General features: G+C 40.4%; 1 protein-coding gene across 1 annotated transcript in view; it reads right to left on the minus strand.

The window, feature by feature from the left end:
* Positions 1 to 7038: 7038 nt before the first annotated feature.
* The window catches only part of nmbr (neuromedin B receptor), a 38488-nt gene continuing 17984 nt past the window's right edge, over positions 7039 to 27542 (minus strand). The window contains exons 2-5 of the mRNA XM_088325176.1: positions 21295 to 21436; positions 19799 to 20014; positions 9375 to 9613; positions 7039 to 7180 (exon numbers count right to left, since the gene is read on the minus strand). Coding sequence (XP_088181302.1) covers positions 7039 to 7180; positions 9375 to 9613; positions 19799 to 20014; positions 21295 to 21436 — 739 coding nt within the window. The remainder of the gene's footprint in view (positions 7181 to 9374; positions 9614 to 19798; positions 20015 to 21294; positions 21437 to 27542) is intronic.

Below are 27542 nucleotides of genomic sequence, written 5' to 3' on the forward strand. Positions count from 1 at the left end.
TTGTGAGTAAACATTCTATACTGTATCTCCAGCGCGCTAAGAACTTTGACATTTTTATTGTTTAAAATCTCCTGCATCCATTCAATATGGTTGGTGTAAAGTGTAAAGAAGAGGTGAGCTGTTCTTTTGAAATGAAAGTGGAATAAGAAAGCTTGATGCGGTTGAGAAAATGGTTGGATCGCTTTCTTTTCGTCCACTTTCTACCACAAAGGAGGACCTTTTGAAGCTTATCTTCCAAAAGTAAGTTAAGCTTAACTCTATCTTTATAGAGCATATTATTTTATGAAATGTTTATTTTTTAGTACAAAACAATACAGGTTACGTATACAAGCCTTAAACAGACTTATACAAACCTTAAACATACAAAAAATAGTACTGAAGCAATTTACGAACAAATTAAACTTCCGACAATCTCGTTTTATGTTTATTGTGCGGTATTTGTTTCATGTTTTGATGTTCTTTTATGATTTATTAAAAAAATCATACTTTTGCGCGGCTGAGAACGGATTAGCGCATTTACATTCAAAAGGCGTCCCTACTTACAAATGTTTCAGGTTACAAAACTACTCTCAGAACAAATTCAATTAGTAAGTAGAGGTACCACTGTGTTTAGACTAATTCAGTTTATAACAAATTGCGATTCGCGCATTTTCTATGAAAACTACGAAAATTGTAATGATCAAAATCAGGCAATGCTTGTTTTTGTATTGACAATGTTGATTGTTCCTTGGTTATGGTGCATCAGTGCCATAGTTTTTTCTAAAAACCACTTTGGACTTGAAAAAAGGCGTTCTTAAATGCCATGACGAAAAAGTTTTCTCTATCCATTCTGAAACATTAATTTCAATGTTTTGGTAGTTCCTTAGATAATAAACGTAATATTTATGAATGAAAAACTTTTTTTAAAAAAAATAATAAATATATGGCATTTATTTACGTTATTTCCGGCAGCTGGAAATGTTTCTGTTAGGGCTCTATCACCATTTTTGGTTGCTGACCCCTGGCTTGAGCGTAGTTTGCGTATACAGTGCCTAGCGAAAGTATTGCACTCCTCCCCAGAACCTATTGTCATATAGCCATACATGTCATGCTTCAAACTCAAGTCAAAAAAACCAGAAAATATTTTCCAAGAACCAACAACATGTGAGACCCAAACATGGAACCAAATTGTTTCAACATTTCCGACTGCTGTCACAATCTTGTTCCACGGACAGACTGAGGTGATCATTTCTTCCTCAGGCCATGAGGCTCTTTAACTCCACCCGGGGGAGTAAAAGCCCACATTAAACCACACCCCCACGTTGCATATTACCCTATTTTTATTACTTTATTATTGTTTTATTTTCAACACAAGGATACTGCTGGAAGTGTGAAATTCCCTACGGGGATGAATACAGTATCTATCTATCTATCTATCTATCTATCTATCTATCTATCTATCTATCTATCTATCTATCTATCTATCTATCTATCTATCTATCTATCTATCTATCTATCTATCTATCTATCTATCTATCTATCTATCTATCTATCTATCTATCTATCTATCTATCTATCTATCTATCTATCTATCTATCTCTCCCTCTCTCTCTCTCTCTCTATCCATCTATCTATCTATCTATCTATCTCTCCCTTTCTATCTATCTATCTATCTATCCATCTATCTATCTATCTATCTATCTATCTATCTATCTATCTATCTCTCCCTTTCTGTCTTTCTATCTATCGATCTATCTACACCTCTCTCCCTCTATATCTATCTATCTATCTATCTATCTATCTATCTATCTATCTATCTATCTATCTATCTATCTATCTATCTATCTATCTATCTATATATCTATCTATCTATCTATCTATCTATCTATCTATCTATCTATCTATCTATCTATCTATCTATCTATCTATCTATCTATCTATCTATCTATCTATCTATCTATCTATCTATCTATCTATCTATCTATCTATCTAGTTACAACAGGAAAAATAAGAAAACTAAGTGTTGCCCGCCTGTTCTCTCAGTTCAGCCAACTAACTCCAGAAGTTACATGATGACTTCTGAATGATCCAACGTCAACCTAAATGACTAACAATGACCGACAGCACCTGTTTGTGACTAAAGCTTACTTTAAATGCACCTGCTCTGTAATGGGCTCAGAAGTCTCTGAAAGGAGACAGTGGAGAACAGACAGTATTATGAAGACTGAAGAACAAACTAGGCAGGTCTGGAATAAAGTTGTGGAAAAGTTCAGAGCAGGAATGGGATACAAGAAGGTTTGCTCCCGGACCATAGTGCGATGAATAATATCAAAATAGAGAGAGCATAAAACCACGGAAAACCTATCAAGACCCGGCCGTCCCTCCAAACTATCTGCCATAACAAGGAGAAAGCTAATCAGAGAAGCAACCTAAAGGAGCCCCTGATCACATTAGATGACCTGCAGGCATACACAGCTGAGGTGGGACAATCTGATCATGAGACAATTGAATCTGTCTTTCATAAAAAAAGAAGAAATCCCTTTTTGAATGAATGCAATGAAAGGGCCCGATTGGTGTTTTCAAGAAGCCACATCGGAGACACAAGTAACACGTGGAACCAAAATGGAACTTTTGGGGCTGAATGTAAAGCATACGTTTCGCCTAAGAGCAATGTTCCCTGTAATTTTCCTTACGGGTCTGAGCGTTCACACAAAGTCGGTGAGCAACGCTTGAAACAACAGTGAGCAACCCTAATCCCAAGTGTGGCAAGATAATTCATTATCAAACATGTCATAACTTGACATTTTGCTGAGTTTCCGGCAATGCGAAATTATTTTTCTCTTTTGAATGAATTGACTCATGTTCTCTTGCAAAGGTTGCACGGCCTACAAATGTCGTTCTTTCACAAGATATGCATTTCTTTTTATTTCCTGATATATTTTGTCGCATAATATTAACATTTTTGGGGGCTTATTTCGTCGGTTGTAAGATACAGAACTCTACTTAATCACATTTTTTAGTGGAAGTACAATGTCGGCAACAAGATTCACTTGAAATATTTGGACTTTTTCTTCTTTTTCCCGTGTTTTTTTCTACTTTTTAAAAAAATTCCTTTAAAAAATATCTCATTGTGATTATTTTTTCCGAGCTGTTACTTTTTTTCTTTTTGTTGTCTATTGACTTTTTTCCTACATTTCTTTCTTCTTTTTCTGGCTTTTTTCTAAATTGTTCCTTCTTTTTTTCTCTTCCTTTTGTTTCTTTTTTTCTCAGCTTTTCGCTACTTTTTCATTTTGGCATTTTTTTCTTTTTTGTTCTATTCCCACCTTCCTTTAAGTCATTTTGCGCATAATTTTACATAATATTTGGTCATGTTGGGATTAAAGAAGCATAAACAACCTGAAGAGCCGTTTAGGACCCAAAAGAGCCGGTTCCTTTTAGTGAGCCGAGCCGAAGAAGCAGGTTCTTGACAAACTCTACTAACTTTACTCAACTTCGTTTTACTTCGACTCAACTTCAAAATACCACATTTAGGACACAACGTCAGGGCAACCCGTGTATTTTGACCTTCATGCACTGTAACTTTGACTTAAGTAGCTTCTTAATTAATAATTTTGAGCCCTGATTTTTGTGCGCTGGTTAGATTTTCTTGTGCGCTGAGAATGTGCGAGCAGTTTGCAATTGCGCACGCGCGCAGCTTAGAGGGAACACTGCCTAAGAGTAACACTGCACATCACCCTGAAAACACCATTCCCACTGGCAAACCTTGTGGTGGCAGTATCATAGTCTGAGGCTGCTTTTTCTCAGCTGGGACTGGGAACGTTAGTGTTGATTGGAAGATGGAGTTGGAGTCTGCAAAAGACCTGAGAATGGGGGGGGGGAGTGGGGCAGGTTCACCTTTTAACAGGACACCAACTCCAAACATAAAGCAGAAACTACAATGGGATCATTTAAAACTGCTAAGATAAAAGTGTTAGAATGACCAAGCCAAAGTCCAGACCCCAAACCTATAGAGTTTGTGGAAAGGTCTGAAAAATGCAGAGGTGTGTAATAACGAGTTACTTTTACCTGTGTAAGTTTTGGGACATTTTGGATTCTAGAAGTATTTTTTAATTACTATGCATTGTACTTTGATTTGAGTATATTTGTGAAAAAGAAACTGTAGTCTTACTCCGCTACATTAGGCTACATTGAACCCGTTACTTAAATTTGTTTATAAATACGCTTCTGTGTCTATGCTCAGGCGCATTAATCTGTCAGATACCTCGTTTCTTTCCACACAACCACCAGGGGGCACTTGTGAGCAGGATTACGGATGCCTTTTTATTTAACCGTACTTTATTTCTTAATCCACAGAGGGTTCAACCAAACCAACTGAATACACAGACTTTCAATTAAACAGACTCTCAATTCATTGTTGATTGGATGGACCTTCTGACTGAATGTCTGTTTGTTTTTTAAATAAACAAATAAGACGTTGCAACAGTTCCTTGGTATTTGAGTAGTTTTATTCAACAAGTTCCTCTTTGCCTTTGCTTAAATGATTATTTGGTTACTTTTTACATCTATTTGAGTTACATTACTGAGGTAACAGTACTTTTACCTGAGTAAAATTTTCGGCTATGCAAACGATCAGGAACTTGAGCTGTTTTGTAAAGAAGAATGGGCCAAACTATAGGAGGTTGTAGAAATCATGAACTCAAAGGGAGGCAAAATTTTTGCAACACATATTTTTCAATGTTTTAGTTTGTTCGCAGAATATATATATATATATGTTGTTGATTCTTGGGGTTTTTTAGCTATAAGTTTGAAGCGGGAAATATGGCAATATTTCTAAAAGTACCGTATTTTCCGCACTATAAGGCGCACCTAAAAGCCTTTATTTTTTTCAAAAACTGACCATGCGCCTTATAATACAGTGCGCCTTGTATATGGATCAATATTAAATCGCAAAGCCGTGCAACTAAGGCAAGCAGCCGCCGACTATATTATAGTGCGGAAAATACGGTAATTGTGGGGCGGGGGGGGGGGGGGGGCGGGGGGGCAATACTTTAGCTAGGCACTGCCATACGTGCACACATGCATTCTTCGTGTGCTTATATTATAAAATCCGATACATCACGGCGATATCACCAAACAAATACGGATGAATGAGTGAATTCATCCCTCCCAAGCGATACTTGCTCAATGGATTGGTTGTGAAAATAGCGTTTCCCAGTCATGCAATCTCATCCTGCTTGTCACTAGTGATGTGCAGTGTGTGGACAAAAAGCCCAATGAGCCGGCTCTTTTAGGGGATCGTTTCTTTTTGACTCTTTTGGTCCTTATTGCATTCTCAGAGACGACACTATGCATATTGACCAACAGGGTTGGGTAGGGTTACTTTAACTTGATTACTTTCAATTACTTTTGGATTACTCCGATACCAAATATGCTAATAAAAGACAAAAGAAACTAAATATGAATAAAATGACAACATTTTGTGCAGGCTTGGGGAGTAACGGAATACATGGAACGGCAAAAATGATGTTGGCAAGCTGTTTGGATTTATTTTCGTTTTGTTTCTGTCGCATTTGATGTTCGTTTTGCCGGAGATCAAAGCCAGGAGAGAAAGCTTACCACGTGTTGTGAGTCATCATTTTAGTCATATTCAGATTCTTTTGTCTTTTATTAGCATATTTGGTATTGGAGTCATCCAAGAGTAATTGAAAGTAATCCAGTTAAAGTAACCCTACCCAACCCTGTTGACCAAACACATAGAAGAAAGTGAGAAAGTGGGGAAAAAATGTCGGTTGAAGGGAGCCAGTTCCCGAATAATAAGGAGCCGGTTCTCTTCGAAACACTCTCTCTTTCTTTTTTTCTTTCTCTTTGTCTATTTCTCTTTTTATGTTACTCTCTCTATTTCCCTCTGTCTTTCTCTCGCTCGATCTTTCTTTTTTCTCTATCTCACTCTCTTTATATTTCCCCTTTTTCTCTGACTATCTTTCTCACTCCTTCTCTTTCATTATTTATTTCCCTCTCTCTTTCTCTATCCCCATTTCTCTTTCATTTACTCTCTGTATCTTTCTGTCTTTCTCTCTTTTTATCTCTTTTCCTCTTTCTTTTTTCTCTTGTTCTCTCTCTTTTTTATCTTTCCCTCTCGCTCTTTCTCTCTCCTATCTACTCTCTTTCTTTGTCTCACTTTTTCAGTTCCTCTCACTCTCTCTCTCCTTTTTTACTCTCTGTTTCTCTTTTTTCTTATTCTTTCTTTCTTTCACAGTCTTTTACTGTCTCCTTCACTCTTTTTCTCATGCTCTTTTTCTCTCTCTTTCTCTCTCTTTCTCTCTCTTGAAGATACTTGTGCCTGGTCAATCTTAGCTGTGTCATTATGTTAAACTATTTTCCGGTGTAAATTAGATAAAAGTTCACCCTTCATTGTTATAATGTAGCAGCATAATACATTTTTTGATTTATTTGGTGAATAATGTTTCATTTAAAAAAAAAAATATTTAAAAATAAAACTTCTGAAGAACCGTTTGGGAGAAAGCTGACTCATTTTAGTTTCTCTTCCTTCTTCTCCTCCCTTTGTCTTTCTCTCTCTCTTTCTCTCTCTATCTCTTCTCTCTGTATATCTCTTTTTCTCTCTTTCTTTTTCTTTACTTTCTCTCTTTCTTTCTCTCTCACCCTCTTTCTCTTTACATCTCTTTTTCTCTTTCTTTCTTTTTCTCACTCTATTTCTCTCTCTCTCTCTCTCTCTCTCTCTCTCCTTATTTCTTTCTCTCTTGAATGCACTTGTGACTGGTCGGGAGAGCCTTTTTCTTTTCTTTTTTATAAAAAAAAAAAAACGTTCTCTTAAAAGAGCTGAACTTCCAATCACTAGTGAGTCAAACTGAAAGACAGTTCTCTAATAGAGCCAGAATTTCCATCACGAGCGCGCCGACCCGAAAGAGCCGGTTCTCTGAATAGAGCCGGTTCCCTAAAAAGAGCCGGAATTCCCATCACTAGTGAGCCAAGCCGAGAGAGCCGGTTCTCTACAAAGATCGAAATTCCAATCACTTCCAGTCACACCTCCGCTTGGTCATCTCACACTTCATGTCTGTTGCCGATGGCGACGGTGGGCGTGGCCTTTTTGATGGAGGTGAGACGGATGTGGGAGGTGCTGTACAGGTAACTGGCCTGACGGTCTGGACGCACACCGCCGCCCCTGCCGCCGCATCTAAACTGACTGACGGACACAAAACAGCACAAAAAAAAACAAAATCATGTTAGATGTTACTTGAATCTTACTGAGGCGAGTCAGACTCTATTTCGTTCAACTCTCTTGAATGTTGGTGCGTCACGAAGGTACTGCCATGATACGCTTTCTAAACTTTTGCCAACTTTTTTGATGGCCGTATCCCGCTATGATGCTTCAAGAGTCTTGATTCGCGGTGTAAAATGTACTTTTTACCAAATTGTTTGAATTAGTGATCTGACTCCATTAACCAAACACCACCTAACGTTTGTTTTTAGCAAAAGATGGACAAGAATAGCCGACATTTTCACACGGGGGCAGATTTATTTTCTTAAAGTATTTAACTAAGTGAACGCCATCGAATTAGCCGAATTCGCCGAATTAGTGTCAAGCCTTCTCTCTCGATTGTCCCTCTCAATCTTCTGAAGTTCTCCCGGCCCACGTTTTCTCTGCCAGCTCGTGTGCCGGCTCCTCCCATGGGCGTGCCAGGAAACGCCCCCACGTCTCGATGTCTGGACCCCGAGCGTTTTCACGTCATCAAGGCCGTCTGCGTCGAGAAGCGCTGATTATCTTATCAGCCCTTTGTCCCAGTTCCCCGCTGTTCCTGTAAACATCATTCTTCACAAGGTTGCATTGACCTTGCCCCACAGCTCAGCCAGTGAATATCTTTTGCATTTAAATGTAATTTGTATTTGATCGTACAAAATCCCTTATAGTCAAATGTATAAAATCCTTCAGCGGACTTGGTTGATGCCACCATTTTAGAGAAGCTATTGCGCACAATGTTCCCTGTAATTTTCCTTACGGGTCTGAGCGTTTACACAAAGTCGGTGAGCAGCGCTTGAAACAACAGTGAGCAACCATAATCCCAAGTGTGGCAAGATAATTCATTATCAAACATGTCCAAAACTTGACATCAAGTTACATTTTGCTGAGTTTCCGGCAATGCAAAATTATTTCTCTTTTGAATGAATTGACTCATGTACTATTGCAACGGTTGTACGGCCTACAAACGTGGTTTGTTCTTACAATTCTTTCACAAGATATCCATTTCTTTTTATTTCCTGATATATTTTGTCACATAATATTAAAATTTTGGGGGGCTTATTTAGTCGGTTGTAAGATACAGAATCACATTTTTTAGTGGAAGTACAATGTTGGCAACAAGATTCACTGGATATAATTGGAGCCCTCGTCTTGGGATCAAGGGATCCCAGTTCGAATCCCAGCTCGTCCGTGTTACATGTCAAAGTGTCCTTGGGTAAGACACTGAACCCCTAATACCCCCAATAAGCTGGTTAGCGCCTCACATGGCTGCAAGGCCGCGATTGGGAAATGTGGAGCACATTGTAAAGCGCTTTGGGAAGTCATTGACTTGAAAAGCGCTATATAAATGCAGATCATTTCATTTCATTTAACACAAACTTTTACTTCTTTTTTCCGTGTTTTTTTTTCTACTTTTTTTTAAACTCCTTGTCTCTTGTAAAATCTCATTGTGTTTATTTTTTCCGAGCTGTTACTTTTTTCTTTTTTTCTCTATTTACTTTTATCCTACATTTCTTTCTTTTCTTTTTTTCTGGCTTTTTTCAAAATTTTTCCTTCTTTTTTTCTCTTCCTTTTGTTTCTTTTTTCTCAGCTTTTCACTACTTTTTCATTTTGGTATTTTTTTCTTTTTTCTTCTATTCCCCCTTTCTTTAAGTCATTTTGTGCATAATTGTACATAATATTTGGTCATGTTGGGATTAAAGAAGCAAAAACAACCCAAAGAGCCGTTTAGGACCCGAAAGAGCCGGTTCCTTTTAGTGAGCCGAGCCGAAGAAGCCGGTTCCCCGACAAACTCTACTAACTTTACTCAACTTCGTTCTCCTTCGACTCGACTTCAAATTACCGCATTTAGGACACAACGTCAGGGGAACCCGTGTATTTTTACCTTCATGCACTGTAACTTTGACTTGAGTCGGTTCTTAATTAGTAATTTTGAGCCCTGATTTTTGTGAGCCAGCTAGATTTTCTTGCGCGCTGAGAATTGCGCACGCGCGCAGCTCAGAGGGAACGCTGATTGCGCATGAGCCACTCTCAGCAGAGATTATAATCATGCGAGATGCCTCGCTCTGTCGATTTTTGTTAAAACGTCCCTGCAAACATAGCGCGTATCGACCTGTTTGTGACCCGGTGGCGTACCAACCTGTTGAAGTGTCGCCGGAAGCTGTCGCTAAGCAGGTAGAGTGCGAAGGGATTGACGCACGAAGAAGAAAAGCTGAGGACACGAGCGACCAGCGTTAGCAGTAGGTGAGCCACCGACAGATCCATCTGCTGGTAGTGGAAGGAGCGGTAGAGGTACAGGATGTGGTTGGGGAGCCAGCACAGTGCGAACAAACCCACGAAAACCAGCACGATCTTAGCCAGGCGCTTCCTCGTCTCCATCTGCGGGGGCAACGTCATATCAGTTGCTAGCTTTAGCTGTTTGTTAAATATAAGATCGATAGCAGAAGTACGCGAACTTGTAACATCACTTTGGAATGAAGACTTAAAGGTGGGGTGCAGGATTTAAACAGTTGTTACTCTCTGCTGCCACCTCCTCTTGTTACCATGGGGGCGGCAGCATCCTCGTTTGACTAGCGCTTTTCAAATGACTGTAACTCCGCCACCGTTACAAAAGAAAAATCATATTCAATCAAAGTACCGTAAATTCCGGACTATAAGCCGTTACTTTTTTCCCTAACTTTCAACCCTGCGGCTTATTCAGTGATGCGGCCGCCAGCAAGTGTTGCTACCATTAACTGCCCTGTCAAAGCTGTATTATTCTTATTAAAGCTTTGAAAACTTTCTCGGTGTACCGTCTTTCTTTGTAAATATGTGTAACCATGTATAATATGTGTTTGCAACTGTATATTTTTGTAATGTATTTATTTTAGAGACTTATTCTGATATGTTTTGCGGGTGAATGAAAAATGAGGGGCGGAACAAACGCGGGGTGCCGAGTTTAAGTGGGTTCAAAGGTGAGGGACAGACAAGGAAAGAGGAGGGGGTAAAAAATTGGTTAAAGAAAAAGGAGTTGCGTGAGTAAATATGTTCATCTGATATATTTTTCCCACCCTTACCTTTGGAAATATACACTTTTTTCCTTGGATTACTTTCAACGGGACCCGGACTCTGCAGGTCTGCATCAAACCTTAAGTAAATGAAATGAAATGAAACCTTAAGTACCGGTATCATTTTCCTTTCATTTCGCCTGCTGTGATTTATGGACTGTGGACCTTAATGAAGGACATTTAGTTTCAATCGCGGGACTTGAAGTCGGGTTTGGGTTAATTTTGTGTTCGTGTTACATGTTTAAATGTGGGCGCATGCGGCGCATTTTATTCTATTCTTGTATACAAGTGTGGCTTTATATTCAGTTACAATCACGGGACTCAAAGTCGGGTTTGGGTTAATTTTGTGATTGTGTTGCATGTTTTAATGTGGGCGCATGCGGCTTATATACAGGTGCGGCTTGTGTAAGTACTAAAGTGGTTTTCCTCTTAAAATGTGGTGGGTGCGGCTTATAATCAGGTGCGATCTATAGTCCGGAATTTACGGTAGTTCTCCAAAACAGCCACAAGGTGGCAGGAACTTCCCAAAATGGTATCTCACAGGCATTCACGTGTGGCAACAGACCAATCACAGGCAAGGAATGACACAGAAGGGGCATTATAAGTAATACATTTTGTAAAGCAAATTTTTAATTTCTAAAAAAAAACCATTTGAATCCTTTAAACATTTTTTAATTAGTTTTGATTGTCAAAGGGGCAATGAATTGGGGTACCGACGGGTCATGTATCTCCAGGAATTACTACACCATCTACCACACAGGCCCATACAACATCAGGTCATGGTGAGAAACAGTTAAGTATATATGGACAACTGAAAGAGCAAGACTCAAAAACATCTTTTTGTATATTTTTCTGAAGGTTCATATTTCCAGTTTTTGTTGTTTCTACTTCATCCTAATCCTGAAAAAAATGAAATGAAATGATCTGCATTTATATAGCGCTTTTCAAGTCAATGACTTCCCAAAGCGCTTTACAATGTGCTTCACATTTCCCAATAGCGGCCTTGCAGCCATGTAAGGCGCTAACCTGCTTATTGGGGGTATTAGGGGTTCAGTGTCTTACCCAAGGACACTTCGACATGTAACACGGACGAGCCGGGATTTGAACTGGGATCTCTGGGACGAGCGCTCTACCTCCTGAGCTACTGCCGCCCCAGTATTTTGGTAATGTATTTATTTTCTATTTATTTTAGACACTTATTCTGATATGTTTTGCGGGTGAACAAAAAAAATATTTGTTGTTGTACTTGATTGCAGTCCCTGAATCGCAGTTCCCATTGCAATTATTCCTGGGTGGTTAGCGCATCCGCGGAACAGTTGTGAGGTCATGGGTTCAAATCCAGCTACCAGCCTTCTTATGCGGAGTTTGCATGTTCTCCCCATGCCTGTGTGGGACTCTGGTTTCCAAAAGCATGCATGGTAGGTTAATTGGTGACTCCAAAATTGTCCTTAGGTATGAGTTTGCATATGAACGGTTGTACCGTGCGACTGGCTGGCAACCAGTTCAGGGTGTCCCCTGCCCACTGACTGAAAATACCCCCTAGTGAGGATAAGCGGTGCAGATAATGGAGGGATGGAACACGTTCAGCCATTTTTCCCTCTGTTTTTCCGCAACAAGAAAGCCGACATATCGCCATTGATGGGTTGCGGCTCGGCCACAAAGACATCCGAATAGTCGCCGTTCACCTCGGCACCTTTTGACCTCCTGGCGTCAACACAATTCAACTTCTTTTGCGAGTCAGCAGCTAAGAGCCACAAACGCCACACACCCGATGCCTTTTTTTTATGGTGTCGACGTTGACGGTTGCCACAGAGACTGCCGTGTCGAGACGCGATTATTGCGCGGGCTACAAAAGCCTTTGAAATGATCTCAGTACAGAGTACATGAAAATCCATGTGTTGGATTACATGGAAATGGGTGTCAGGTTGTGATTTTTAGAAAGACTAAAGCAGGGGTCGGGAATAATGTTCACTGTAATTTTCCTTACGGGTCTGAGCGTTCACACTAAGTCGGTGAGCAACGCTTGAAACAACAGTGAGCAACGGCAATCCCAAGTGTGGCAACTAAGTCATTATCAAACATGGCCAAAACTTGACATCCCGTTACATTTTGCTGAGTTTCCGGCAATGCAAAAAAAAAATTGATTAATGTATTATTGCAAAGGTTGTACGGCCTACAAACGTCATTTGTTTTTACAAGAATTCTTTCTCAAGATTTCCATTTCTTTTATTCCTGGTATCTTTCGTCGCATAATACGAACATTTTTGGGGGCTTATTGAGTCGGTTGCACGATACACAACTGTATTTAATCACATTTTTGAGTGGAAGTACAATGTTGGCAACAAAATTGACTTGGTATAATTGGAAATTATTTGAATGCAACACAAACTTTTTCTTCTTTTTCCCTGTTTTTTTCTATTTTTCTTTAATTCCTTTAAAAAAATCATTTTGTGTTTTTTTTTCCTAGCTATTACTTTTTTCTTTTTGTTCTCTATTTACCTTTTTTCCTTTGTGTCTTTCTTTTCTTTTTTTCTGGCTTTTTTTCTGATTTTTTCCTTCCTTTTTCTCTTCCTTTTTTTCATTTTGGCATTTTTTTCTTGTTTGTTCTATTCCCCCTTCCTTTAAGTCATTTTGTGCATAATTTTACATAATATTTGGTCATGTTGGGATGAAAGAAGCAAAAACGACCTGACTATTAAAGCTTTGAAAACTCTCTCGGTGTACCGTCTTTCTTTGTAAATATGTGTAACCATGTATAATATGTATTTGCAACTGTATTTTTTTGTAATGTATTATTCTAGAGACTTATTCTGATATGTTTTCCACGGGCAAATCAAAAAGAAGGGGCGAAAACAACGGGGGCTGACGGGAAGTGGAGTAAAGGTGAGACGTGTTTGTGGACGCAGCGGACAATAGTAGATACTATATATTTTTCCCACCCTTCATTTGGATACATACTTTTTTTTCCCTTGGATTATTTTCAATGGGACCCGGAATCTGCAGGTCTGCATCAAACCTTAAGTACCGGTATCATTTTCTGTTCATTTTGCCGGCTGTGGTTTTTGGACTGTGTACTTTATATTCAGTTACAATCACGGGACTCAAAGTCGGGTTTGGGTTAATTTTGTGATTGTGTTGCATGTTTTAATGTGGGCGCATGCGGCTTATATACAGGTGCGGCTTGTGTAAGTACTAAAGTGGTTATCCTCCTAAAATGTGGTGGGTGCGGCTTATAAACAGGTGCGCTCTATAGACCGGAATTTACGGTACATGGCTTTAGATCAGGGATGTCAAACTCAATTGCACAAGGGGCCAAAATTCAAAACACACTTAAGGTCGCGGGCCAACCAGGATAAACATTTATTGAACACACTTAAACTGAATGTTTTTGGAACATAAATATGAATAAAAACAGACAAGAATATTAAATTTAAACCTTAAATCACTTATACAGTATTTATTATTTTGCTGTAAATAAAAATATCTGGTCAAATTATACAACTTAGAACTTAACTTAAACAACTTAACATTAAAATAACATTCAAATTCCTTTCCTCCTATGTCAATGTATATATTAAAAAAAACGTAAATATCCCAAAAGATTTTGCTTTCCTTAATATATCTGTCAAAAGTAGAAATATGAAAATGCTACACAAATTATTTTGTAAAAACGTCACAACATTCTGCAAACAGGGAGCCTGATGTGCTTACCTTTGGCGCAGACGGAGTAGGGCGAGAGATGGGAGGGAGTGCTTGCACTTTTTGCATAGCTCCACCCATCCCTCCCACTCACCCAATCAAATAACTTTAAATCCTCTTCCCGTGTTTTGGCGTATTTACAATTTGTTCCGTGGATTCATCAAACAGTATCTGAACACTGAACACAGATTATATAGTGAGCTTTTATATAAAGGATTCTTTACCGTTGTACAGCCAAAACGTTTTTTTTTTTTTTTGTTTTTTTTTGTGTGTGACACCTTGACTGTAAATTGTAGTGAACAACGTGCCCTATATATTCTGTGAAATACTGCAGTTTTGGTTTGGCCTTGCGTGTATCTGAACAGGATCAACGGCTCAAGTTTTGAACGAAATTGAGAAAATTTGCATGCAATTAAAGTTGTCTCTGAGCCATAGGTACTCATAGAAAGAGCCATATCTGGCTCGCGAGCCATAGGTTCCCGACCCCTGGTATATAGTATGGTATACATCATATATGAAGGATTAGGTACAGTGACTAAAACGTCAGAATATGATGTCCAGGGATGTGACGGGGTTGTTCATATTGACGGGCCATTAACAACAATAGTGTAAAATGGTCTTGCGGGCCGGATATGATTACACGGCGGGCCGGACGTGGCCCGCGGGCCGGGAGTCTGACACATGTGCTTTAGATCAACGGTTCCCAAACCTTTGCAGGCTGGCACCCCCTCGGCTCCCCAGTGACTTTTTTCAAAAGCGCTAGAGATTTTTGGGTTTGAAGTGGTTGGGCGTATCCTGGAGGTGAAAAGACAAGTCACTTGAGTAGGTTGAGGAATAAAAAGATTAGATTGGAGGGAGGAGATACAAGTAAAAGGTCGCCTCTTCATAAATATTCCTGAATCGGTTTGCTACTCGTCTTCTCCGACTCTTGACTAGTTTTTAGTGTGTCCTGGATGCTGAGTCCGAGGTGTGTACTACTAATATTATTGATGAAATCCAGCAGAATTTCTATGTGATGCTCAGTGTTCGAGGCACAGGGTTGGACTTCTCAAGTTTTTCACTGTGGGATTTTCAGCTGCTAAGGATGCTGCTCTGAGGAACTTTTGTAGCAATCTCAAAATACAGCGTTAGCTTTTTTAGCCTACATTTTAAAAGCTGAAGTTCTTTGACGGTTTTAAAGTGATCCACACTCTTGTTAAGTCTTTTCAATGCCATCCTGTTTACAAGTTAGTCTTGAGACTCTTGTCTGGATCTAAATGCGCCACTTATGTTTGGAGGATTTAGTGGCTTTTATGTTCATCATTGAGGCAGCACGCTGGCTGAGTGGTTAGCACGTCCAAAGCACAGTTCTGAGGTCATGGGATCAAATCCAACCTCCAGCCTTACAGTGTGGAGTTTGCATGTTCTCCCCCGTGCTTGCGTGGGTTTCCCCTGGGCACTCCAGTTTCCTCCCTCATTCCAAAAACAGTCCAAATTGTCCCTAGGTGTGATTGAGCAAGTTCAGCTCAGGGCGTCCTCTGCCGACTGCCCAAGGACAGCTGAAATGGGCTCCAGCACCCCCGCGACCCTACTTAGGATAAGCAGTGCAGACGGTGGATGGATGGATAAATATGAGTTCAGAAACAAAGTCCACCTGTTTATATTCACCTGGTGGCAATTCTGAGAGTTGCCATCGCAGTAAGAAGAGTTCACAGCTGTCCAGGCTTAAATTAACCACTAGAAATGGTTTTGCTTTAGAAAGTGTCAGAAGCCGAACAGACGGTGGACCCAGACGCGTAACGTTTTCACACAAGCTTTACGGGAACGGGACAGTCATGCAAGGGAACACAAACGCCAGTGATTTGGCGATCGCTGGCCAGAAGAGATCGAAACGGGACAGGACACACAAGATGGATACCAGATACAGGATACATGAGCGAGATACCAGACATGACAAGACAGACAGGATCGATACTGGATAGTAGATACACGAGCAAGATACCGGACAAGACGGGCCAGACGGGATCGATACCGGATACTGGATACACCAGCAAGATACCGGACAGGGCAGGACAGACGGATCCGATACTGGAGACTGGAGCAAGATACCGGACAGGACGAGACAGGCGGAATCGATACCGGATACTGGAGACTGGAGCAAGATACCAGACAGGGCGAGACAGACAGGATCGATACCACATACTGGAGCAAGATATCGGACAGGACGAGATGGGCGGGATCGATACCGGATGCTCCCGTTTCCAGTATCTGGTATCAATCCCGTCTGTCTCGTCCTGTCCGGTATCTTGCACCAGCCTCCAGTATCCGTTATCGACCCTGTCTGTCTCATCCTGTCCGGTATCTTGCTCCAGCCTCCAGTATCTGAGATCGATCCCGTCTGTCTCTTTCTTTCCGGTATTTTGCTCCAGTATCCGATATCGATCTCGCCTGTCTAGTTCTGTCCGGTATCTTGCTCCAGTCTCCAATTTTCAATATCGATCCCGCCTGTCTCGTCCTGTCCGGTATCTTGCTCCAGTCTCCATTATCCGATATTGATCCCTCCGGTCTCGTCCTGTCCGGTATCTTGCTCCAGTCTTCGGTATCCGGTATTGATCCCGTTTTTCTCATCCTGTTTGGTATCTTGCCCCAGTATCCGATATCGAACCTAAATATTCTACTTTCAACCTAGAACACCGCAGCCAGCCTTTACACTAACTAAATAAAACCATTTGATATATTTTCAATTTTATGCTTTCATGATGACAGGTGAGGCACAGCTTCGCCCGCTTCCCCCGTCTGCACGTTGAAGGATTTTATACATTTGACTATAAAGGATTTTGTACGATCAAATACAAATTGCATAAGTGAGTTTGGTTAGATTTTAGTTGGCCACTCGATAACGTGACTCAGTTAGTTTTCATTTAAATGTGTAAATATTGAGTTGGCTATAAAATTGGTTTACCAGTCAGTAGATTTGGTTAGATTTGAGTTGGCTCCTCAGTCTACTAGATAAAGTCGGTTACTTCGTCCTCTCGATACAGTTGTCTAGTTGATAATTAATTGCTTAGCTAGTTAGTTGGCTAGACCAACGTTTAGTCAACCAGTAAGTGAGATTGGTTAGATTTTATTTGGCGACTCAAACTACTTGAAATTGTGAGTCAGTTATTTTTTATTTAATTGTTGAAGGATTTTGTACATTTTACTATAAAAGATTTTATACGATTAAATACAAGTTACATTTATCGAGTGCAATGAAGATTTTCACTGAGTGAGCTTCAGGTCTCGCCGTTCCGAATGCGAATGTTTTGTTTAGTTCTGTTGATAACAGGACTCTGACGCAGAAGGCCAGACGTACAAGGACAGACATCGAGGCGAGGTGGTGGCGCCGTGGAGCCCACGTGGGGGGTTTTCCCGACGCGCCGGCATGTGGAAAAAGCCGTGGGCCTGGGAGAACTTCAGAAGATCGAGAACTTTCAGAAGTTAGAGGGAGAATCGAGAGCAGGCTTGACGGAGACTCGAGCGACACTAATTCGGCTAATTCGATGGAGTTCACTTAGTTAAATTATTTAAGAAATTAAATCAAATACCGTGTTTAAAACTTACTGCAAAGGGAACTCGCATTTTACGAGCTGATGTTTTGATTTTTACCCGCTCGCACTGTAATTTTGGCCAGATTTCTAATGTCATTGACGCAATCTCGACACCCGCAACCCCTCGGTTCGTACTCGGCAACCTCATTTCAGCTTAACCATTCGGCAAAATTGCCACTTTTTGATAATAACACGAGCTGTCAAGCTATTCCTACAATCTGAAAAAACGAATTTCCCCCAAGTGTTCTGTTTGGCCTATAATATTTCTGCCGTGTGGTACTTGATCTTTCAACCGCACTCAAGGGTGGCCAGGAGAAATCTTTACTGTAATCACAATAATATTATTATTTTTGGGGGGAAAGAGCCTCACCAAATACAGTGGAACCTCGGTTTTCAAACGCCTCTCAGTTCGAACAAATCGGAGTCCGACCCAAAATTTTGAGAAATTCTTACTTCGCTGTCAGGTCAAAAAATCGGAGTTCGAACGCCGGTAATGCGTGAGTGCGTACGCTAGGGTGCGATGCTGAGCGGCGTGTGGATGTTTTAGCCCCTTAGTATGTCTCTGAAGAAAGTCAGTGCAAGCAGCAAAGTTGCTACAGGTGAAAAATGAAAATTAGTGCGTACAACTATTGCATTTAAGAAAGAAATAATAGCTCCACCGTCCACCTGCGCCTTCTGCTGACCACCACAAAGGTAAGAAATCCTATTCATAATTCTTTTCTTTATCCTTTTTTTAATTTTTACACGTTCATGTTAGCGTAATCTTTCGTACGGAAGATTACGATAACGCGAACGTACGATTAGCCTGGGTCAGCTTTATGTTTACGTTGAACATTCAAGGTAAACATTCAGGGTGTTGGAACGGATTAAAACTATTTACATTATTTTTAATGGAAAAAATGATTTCGGTGATCGAACAAATCGGTTTTCGAACAGGGTTCTGGAACGGATTATGGTCGAGAACCGGAGTTCCACTGTATATTAAAGGGACAGTGTGCAATATTTAGTACCTCATAGTGGTACAAAAACTTTCATTCAGTAAAAAAACAAAAACAAAAAAAAACATTAAATTTAATCCTAGGCAAAAATACAGTAACGGTATCAGTAATTTTTTTATAAAAAAATAATATGTCAAGAAATTTGTATTCCTTTTATGACGTGTATCTCTGGCCTTCGCTCTTACCAGACAAAACAGTGCCATCTAGTGGTCAAATATTGCACATTGGGGCTTTTGGACAAAATTCAACATAACCCCTCAACCCGCTCTGCAGGCAAAAGCTAATTCTTTCTTGCATTATTTTTCACTGTGTGACGTTTGATGATTAGATTAAATCTATGAAGTAATTAATGCAAGAGCCTGTGTTTTATATACAGGGTTGGGTAGGGTTACTTTAACTGGATTACTTCCAATTATTTTTGGATTACCAAAACCAAATATGCTAATAAAAGACAAAATAAACTAAATATGAATAAAATGATGACTCATAACACGTGGTAAGCTTTCTCTCCTGGCTTTGATCTCTTTGATCTCCGGCAAAACGAACATAAAATGCGACAGAAACAAAATGAAAATAAATCCAAACAGCTCGCCAACATCATTTTTGCCGTTCCGTGCATTCCGTTACTCCCCAAGCCTGCACAAAATATTGTCATTTTATTCATATTTAGTTTCGTTATAAAAAAAAGTTGAAACCTGTACTTGCCCGTTCTGAGTAAAAGCCTGTTTTGTGAGTATTCCTAGTCTGAGTTCCTGTTTGCCTGTAAGCCTGTTTTTGTTTTTGTCCCTGAGTGTTGGACGACTTTTATTTCCTTAATAAAAGTAACTGATCGTTAACGCGAATGAGTTCACCCTTCCTGCCTCCTGCCTCTGATCTGGTCCGGTCTTGTGACACCATCATAATTCGTAATATAATGCATCAAAGCAAGTGAGTCGTTTCAGAGCCGGCTCTCTTGAATGAGTTGAGCCGAACAAGCCGGTTCTCGAAAAGGAGACGGACTTTCACTACACAATTTGAACTCGTTTGACTTGATTGATTTGCCGTTTCGTGATAGTCGGTGTATACCGGATTATACCCATAATTATCAAATTTGCGTTTTTCCGTACAGATTTACTCGTACGTCGTACACGTCTTAAAATGCATAATAAACGTACTTTGTACGGCAAAAACGTACAGGTTGACAGGTATGGTAGGTGTCTTTGCCCCATGTGAGTTAGTAATTTTCTCAGGACGAACATAATGAAATCCCACCTGTCTCTTGGTGTGCTCGCTGACCTCTCCTGGCATATCACGAGCACTACGCATGAGCGTGCGAGCAATATGATAGTAGTACACGGAAATGATGGCCAGCGGGATCAGGAAGTAGACGAGGAAGAGCATGACCGCGTGGACCTTGGGGTGTGTCTGGTCTGACAGCGGATACGGAACACAGTTGAGGAAAGTCACGTTCTCTGCGCCTTTCTGACCCTGTCAGAATGAAGAATGAGAAAATAGACAAGGAGTTCACAAGCATTGTTCCCTGTAATTTTCCTTACGGGTCTGAGCGTTCACACAAAGTCGGTGAGCAACGCTTGAAACAACAGCGAGCGACAGCAATCCCAAGTGTGGCAACTAAGTCATTATCGAACATGTCCAAAACTTGACATCAAGTTACATTTTGCTGAGTTTCCGGCAATGCAAAATTATTTTTCACTTTTGAATGAATTGACTAATGTACTATTGCAAAGGTTGTACGGCCTGCAAACGTCGTTTGTTCTTACAATATATTTTGTCGCATAATTTTAACATTTTTGGGGGCTTATTTAGTCGGTTGTAAGATACAGAACTGTACTTAATCACATTTTTTAGTGGAAGTACAATGTTGGCAACAAAATTCACTTGATATATTTGGAAATTATTTGAATGCAACACAAACTTTTTCTTCTTTTTTGCGTGTTTTTTTTCTACTTTTTTTTTAATTCCTTTAAAAAAATCTCATTGTGTTTATTTTTTCCGAGCTGTTACTTTTTTCTTTTTGTTCTCTATTTACCTTTTTTCTTTCTTTTCTTTTTTTCTGGCTTTTTTTCTGATTTTTTCCTTCCTTTTTCTCTTCCTTTTTTCATTTTGGTATTTTTTTCTTTTTTGTTCTATTCCCCCCTTCCAAGTCATTTTGTGCATAATTTTACTTAATATTTGGTCATATAGGGATGAAAGAAGCAACATTTCTTTTTCTTTTTTTCTGTTTTTTTTTTTCTAATTTTTTCCTTCTTTTTTCTTTTCCTTTTGTTTCTTTTTTTCTCAGCTTTTCACTACTTTTTCATTTTGGTATTTTTTTTCTTTTTTGTTCTATTCCCCGATTCCTTTAAGTCATTTTGTGCATAATTTTACTTAATATTTGGTCATGTTGGGATTAAAGAAGGAAAAACAACCCGAAGAGCCGTCTAGGACCCGAAAGAGCCGGTTCCTTTTAGTGAGCCGAGCCGAAGAAGCCGGTTCATGACAAACTCTACTAACTTTACTCAACTTTGTTCTACTTTGACTCGACTTCAAAATACCGCATTTAGGACTCAACGTCGGGGGAACCCGTGTATTTTTACCTTCGTGCACTGTAACTTTGACTTAAGTCGCTTCTTAATTAGTAATTTTGAGCCCTCATTTTTGTGCGCCGGCTAGATTTTCTGAGAATGTGCGAGCAGTGCGCAATTGCGCACGCGCGCAGCTTAGAGGGAACACAAGTGAGTTTGAGCATTCCAGTCAGCGGGCCTTACCTGCATGGGCACAACTTGGGAGAAGACAGCCTCGGGGACGGACAGCAGGATAGACAGCAGCCAGATGGCGGCAGCCTTCACGCAGGTCCACAAAACAGCACTGGATGCCTGGATGTCCATCGGCTTCACAATGGCTTTGTACCTGAAATACAACGCACGCATTAAGCTCCTCATCCAAGAATCTTTCTGATTTGATTCTTAAGACAAGTGGCTTGTTTTGATTAAGATATTTATGTGTTTGAGAGGATTCTGATTTTTTAAATGGATGCCCTTTCAGGCTCAATGAGTACAGCCACAGTGTTCATTTTACCTGTGAAAAGTGATGGGTCCCGGGGACTCGTATGCTCAAAAATCTATGGGTCCCAACAGAGATCTATGGCTCCCCAAAATTTAGTGTGCTCCATGCCCTTACAAACTCTCGTATTTTCCCTTACAAAATACAAAAAAAATCTTTTTTTTTGTTAAACATGTTTATTTATGTAGTTTAACATGTTATATTGTACATGTGTTTCCTTATAGATCACAGGTGTCAAACAGGCGGCCCGCGGGCCAGATCAGGCCCGCTAAGGGATTGAATCCGGCCCGCGAGACAACACTCAGAGAAGTGCAAGAGAAAACAAGCTGCAGGTTGAAATATGTCAACTTGATGTTGCCAAAGAAAGGTGCCTCGAACAAAGACACTGTACTTGTATTTCTTTCTCTCTCTCTCTCTCTCTCTCTCTCTCTCTCTCTCTCTCTCTCTCTCTCTCTTTCTTTCTTTCTTTCTTTCTTTCTTTCTTTCTTTCTTTCTTTCTTTCTTTCTTTCTTTCTTTCTTTCTTTCTTTCTTTCTTTCTTTCTTTCTTTCTTTCTTTCTTTTCCACCCCTTTTCTCCCACTCGGTCTCTGTCTCTTTCACTCTCTGTGCCTCTCTTTTTCTCTTCCTTTGTTGCTCTTCTAACTTCCTTTTTTCCTTTTCTCTCTTTTCTCTTTCTCTCTTGCTACCCTTCGCGCTTTCTTTTCTCTTTTCTCTCCTGTCTTTCTATTTCTCTTTGGATTTCTTTCTTCCGCTCCCTTTCTTTCCCCCTCTCTCACGACTTCTCTTTTTATCTCCTTTGTTTCTCACGCTTTCTCCCTCTCTCACTTTCTTTGTCCCACCCTCTCTCTTTTTCCCTCCCTCTTTCTCTTATTTCTTTATCTCTCTTTTTTCTTTCTCTTGAATCTACTAGTCCGGCCCCCGACAGAATGTTTTTTCTATCGTGTGGCCCCCGAGTTAAAATGAATTTGACACCCCTGTTATAGATTATATATTGTTGTGTTTATTATGAAAAGTTCTAACATGAAGTCGCTTGGATGTTCACTGTAGAAGGAAAAATTACATGCAAATATAATTAAGTAGAATAATACATTTTTTTTTCAAATTATTCAATTATTTTCTGCATTAAATTATTATTGGTAATATACTGATTAAGAGGGATCGCCACAAACCTGTCTTTTTTCATTTTCTCCTTTTATACTTCCTTTTTTTCTTAACTTCTTTATACAACATAATCATTTTTAATATAATGCATCAAAGCAAGTGAGCCGTTTGAGAGCCGGCTCTCTTGAATGAGTTGAGCCGAAAAAGCCGGTTCTCTAAAAAGAGACGGACTTTCACTAGACAACTCGAACTCTAGATCGGCGTGCAGACGAAAACTCGAACCGCGAGACCAAAACAACAATGGCGGATCTGCCTGACGAAAAGTTTGGAGTGCGGTAAATCTTTGTTAAAAAAATGCTAATGACAATTTTGTGTCAAAAAAGTTACGTCCCGGGGACGCACGTTGATTTGACACGATGCGTCCCCAGCAAAAATAATGTGTCTAGGACGCAGGGATGCGGGCAAACGAGAACACTGCAGCCACCAACACTTTAGGGGTCTTCAAAGTCAAACAGACATAGGGCCAAAAATTTGGCTACAAACGGACTTATCATGATGTCAATGACCCACTCTGGAAGATTAGTGTAATAACAGAGGTCTTCATAAGGTACATGGGGAGTCACGTAACGAGGCAACAATTGTGACTCAAATATGTAGGCATGGGATGGGTGGTCCAGTAAACTCAATCAGCGAGAGTTTGCCAGGCGGTACTCATGATCCAGAAGGATAGACAAGGGTTCAGTATGCTGGAATAACAAAAAGACTGAGACAATAGTTCTTGTCAAACTTCAAGGAAGGCAACACACAAGCATGGAACCAAAGGGGACCAAGTACTCATATAGGGAAGAGACAAATGAGAACAAGTGCAAACAGCAGTGTTGATGAAATTAGCACCCAGAAGTGAGTGACAGTCCAAGAGTTCTTCAGGCAGGACTGTGTATCCAAAAGTGCAGGCAAAGGTTCGGTACACTGGAATAACAAATTGGCTGGGACAAGTCAAGTCAAGTTATGTTTCATTAGTGTAATCGAGACGGAGATGACAAACGGATGAATTATAATCTCCGCATCCGACTGAGACAGCATAGGGCGAATTTTAGCAATGTTGCAAAGATGGAAAACAAAGGAGGCAACAAACTAGCACAGATCCAAGAGGACAGAGTGTTTAAACAGGGACGATGGAGAGTAGAAATAGGAGGTAAATATAAAGATATGAAAGAGGAACGAGAGAGAGAGAGAGAGAGAGAGAGAGAAAACTACCGACACTTGGGAACCTAAGTGCAGGAACGTAACAATTTTGAGCTGTTTAAAATGACTCATGTAATCTAGTGGACCAAATTGAACCTACCGAAAACCTACACATATATTCCAATATGGTCACATAAGAAATGTTCTCTTGTGGCTTTTTAAGTAATCTTGAATTTTCAAAATTTCTTAAACTTAATGATTAAATGAAAGAAACCTGTATTCATCAGGTACCCTCAGTGGCCTATAGTTTCTATTTTATCCAAAGTGGGCAGAATTTCTATCAGTTTCTATCAATCTTGCAACAGAAATATTTTTCTTAAAAATATAATTGTAGGGCAGCACGGCGGCGCAGTGGTTAGCGCTTGTGCGGCACAGTTCATGTCATGGGAACCTCTCGTGGGTTCAAATCCAGCTCCAGACTTCCTGTGCGGAGTTTGTATGTTCTCCCCGTGCTTGCGTGGGTTTCCTCCGGGCACTCCGGTTTCCTCCCACGTTCCAAAAACATGCATTTCAGGTGAATTGTCCGGTCCAAATTGTCCCTAGGTGTGAATGAGCGAATGAGTTGTCTGTCCCCGTGTGCCCTGTGATTGGCTGGCAACCAGTTCAGGGTGTCCCCTGCCCACTGCCTGGAGATGGCTGGGATGGGCTCCAGCCCTCCCGCGACCCTAATGAGGATAAGCGGTACGGCTAATGAGATGAGATATAATTGTAATGAAATATAGATTATTAACCCAAAAACACACTTTCTTAAAGGAGAAGTAACGTAAAGTTAAAAAAATACACAACTACTGGTTTGTGATAAAATAAACAATTAAAGCTGGGGTGTCCGAATTTTTCTGAAAAAGGGACGAATCTGATAAGCTGAAAATATGTAAGGGCCGACTATTCTATAATGGAAGGGCCATTTTCGAAGATGCAAAACCAAAAGCATCAAGTAATGAGTCACTGGACAGCACGTTGTAATCCTGATTAAGCTTCGGGCCCTGAGGAGCTTGTTAGAGACCTTGATGGGCTTGTTAAAGACCATCAGACAAGGAACCGAGCCATCAGCAAATGACTTCCTGTACCGCTCGGCTTTCAGATACTGATGATTGGTTGAAACGGAACAGTACGCCAAGTGTGTGCACAAAAGACCAATCCAGAGAAAAGTATGGTGTAACCCAGGGGTCAGAAACCTATGGCTCGGGAGCCATATACGGTGTTCATTTTACCTGTGAAAAGTGATGGGTCCCGGGGACTCGAATGCTCAAAAATCTATGGGTCCCAACAGAGATCTATGGGTCTCCAAAATGTAGTGTTATCGAGGTTGAAAATGTAAATCGGCGACAAATATATCATATATTCATTCAGTTTTAATCATCACACTTAATTGATAATACAAAGCAGTCATCACTTCAGATTTTTCAGTTCATATATTCTTTGTGGTTTGCTGTCCCGCCACAGTTGTAATGCCTTCTCAAGGTCCAATCGCAGCAACGGAATTTCCATAGCTAATTTGTGGTTTTCATCGTCGTTGTGCCGATCCAATGTGCTTTTCTGAAAGTTCGTATTGTGAAATGATTAATGCAATCCAGTTTTTTTGTCACGCTGGGTGCACGCATCGCAGAACATGTAGCCTCCATTATCATCCTCCTCATAGCGTAACCGGGAATATAATTGAGTCCATTTTGGCAGAAAAGTCCTTTTCTTGCTAGGAGTATTCTTTTGTTTATCTTTCGCAAATCGTTCGCTTCAAAACACGTGTTTTCCTCGCCTTCGCGGTCTTCTGAAGAATTTCTCCGCCGTTTTTTCGTGCCGGGATTATTGCCGTTGTTACCACTTTCTGTATTATGTTTCCACTTATTACCGACACTGAAGAAATGACCAATTTTTTGTTGATTTGCGCCTAATACCAACTGTTTTTACAGAGGCATATTTCTCTTTCACCCAACAACCACCAAAACAATGACGTTATCTCGAAGCAACGAGATTTCGTTTGCCGAGATTTAGCGGGTCCCTCTACACAGCGCAAGGCACTCCCTTCTCTCTCTCTCTCTCTCAAAGCAATCTGCGCCAAAGGTAAATACAACGATATCCTTCTCATTTGCAGTATTTTGTGACATATTTACAAAATAACTTTGCCTGCACCTTGTTTTGAAACTATTATTTAGGACAAAATGGGCATCAACAAGTAACTGATGACAAATTTTAAGTGTTATATTTATATTGATATGGGACACAAGCTCTGACATTACTTCATGTCTGGAGAGAATTTTGGTGATTTTGGTGATTTTTTTCTAAAAAATATTGTGTGGCTCCCTCCCAAAAATGTTTTAAATATTTTTGCTTTGACCCAAATACTCTTCGTGTCATGATTACTGATGTGATTCACCTGTGCCTGCTCATTTGGTGCCAACCTCCGCGGGGTCCGATTGGCTCCATGTCACTATTTAAACCCAGTCCTGTCAATCCCCTGTTGTCAGTCCGTCTGCAAACCTCTGTTTGTCCAAGGCAAGCCTTTTTCGACCCTGACTCCCACCCATCCCGTTTTTGCTCCCATTTGTCTCCGGCTACGACCTGTTTTGATCCCGACTACATCTGCTCTCCCGTCCCGGCTTACGACCCATTTTTGATCCCGACTATGTCTACTCTCCCGTCCTGGCTTACGACTCGTTTCCGACCCCGACCACGCTTTTGCTCTCCCTGTCCTGGCTACCGACCTGTTTTTCCGTCCCCGACACCGCCATCACTCGCAACGGAAGATCCACTTCCGTGTTCGGATCACAATCCGAGTACGAGAGCGACTTGCTTCCGCCACCTGGCAAACTCCGGTTCGTGGGCGCAGCCCTTCCTCTTTCTTTCAATAAAATTGTGAGAAAACCTTACGCAATTGGCTCTACCCTGTGTGCTGGTCGTGACACTTTGGGTCAAATGCTTTTTGGGTCTAAAGGTTCCCAACTAATAAAAAGCGAGTTAGACATAAATAAATAAAAAGATAATTTGACTTTTAAATAAAATATTAAAGTGTGATTTAAAAAAACACATTGTTCTAAGTTCTCCTGACTATTTGAAGTTGTTCTTTTGTTTTTAAGCTATGATGTGTCTTCTACAGTGGACATCTGAACCCAACACAGGGGGAACGGAACTCCATTGTGTAACGGTTAGTCCAACAAAATATCAAAGTCAACTTGACCAAGCGTAACATAGATATCTGCATCTGCATTCTGCATTTTTTTTCATATAGCGCTTTTCAAGTCAATGACTTCCCAAAGCGCTTTACAATGTGCTTCACATTTCCCAATAGCGGCCTTGCAGCCATGTAAGACGCTAACCTGCTTATTGGGGGTATAAAGGGTTCAGTGTCTTACCCAAGGACACTTCGACATGTAACACGGACAAGCAAGGATTCGAACTGGGATCCCTTGATCCCAAGACGAGCGCTCTACCTAGCCAAATAACTAATACAATTGATTCAGTAACCAACTAGTAGTTTGTATCTAGAAGACATAGAAGAAGTAGTCAATTGAAATCTTACCAAACTCACTTGCTGGTTAACTAAACATTGGTCTAGCCAACTAACTAGTTAAGCAATTAATTATCAACTAAACAACTGTATCTACTAGTCTAA

Source organism: Urocampus carinirostris, chromosome 20 (genome assembly GCF_059441175.1).
Source record: "Urocampus carinirostris isolate Australia breed hairy pipefish chromosome 20, RoL_Ucar_1.0, whole genome shotgun sequence".
Taxonomy (NCBI): domain Eukaryota; kingdom Metazoa; phylum Chordata; class Actinopteri; order Syngnathiformes; family Syngnathidae; genus Urocampus; species Urocampus carinirostris.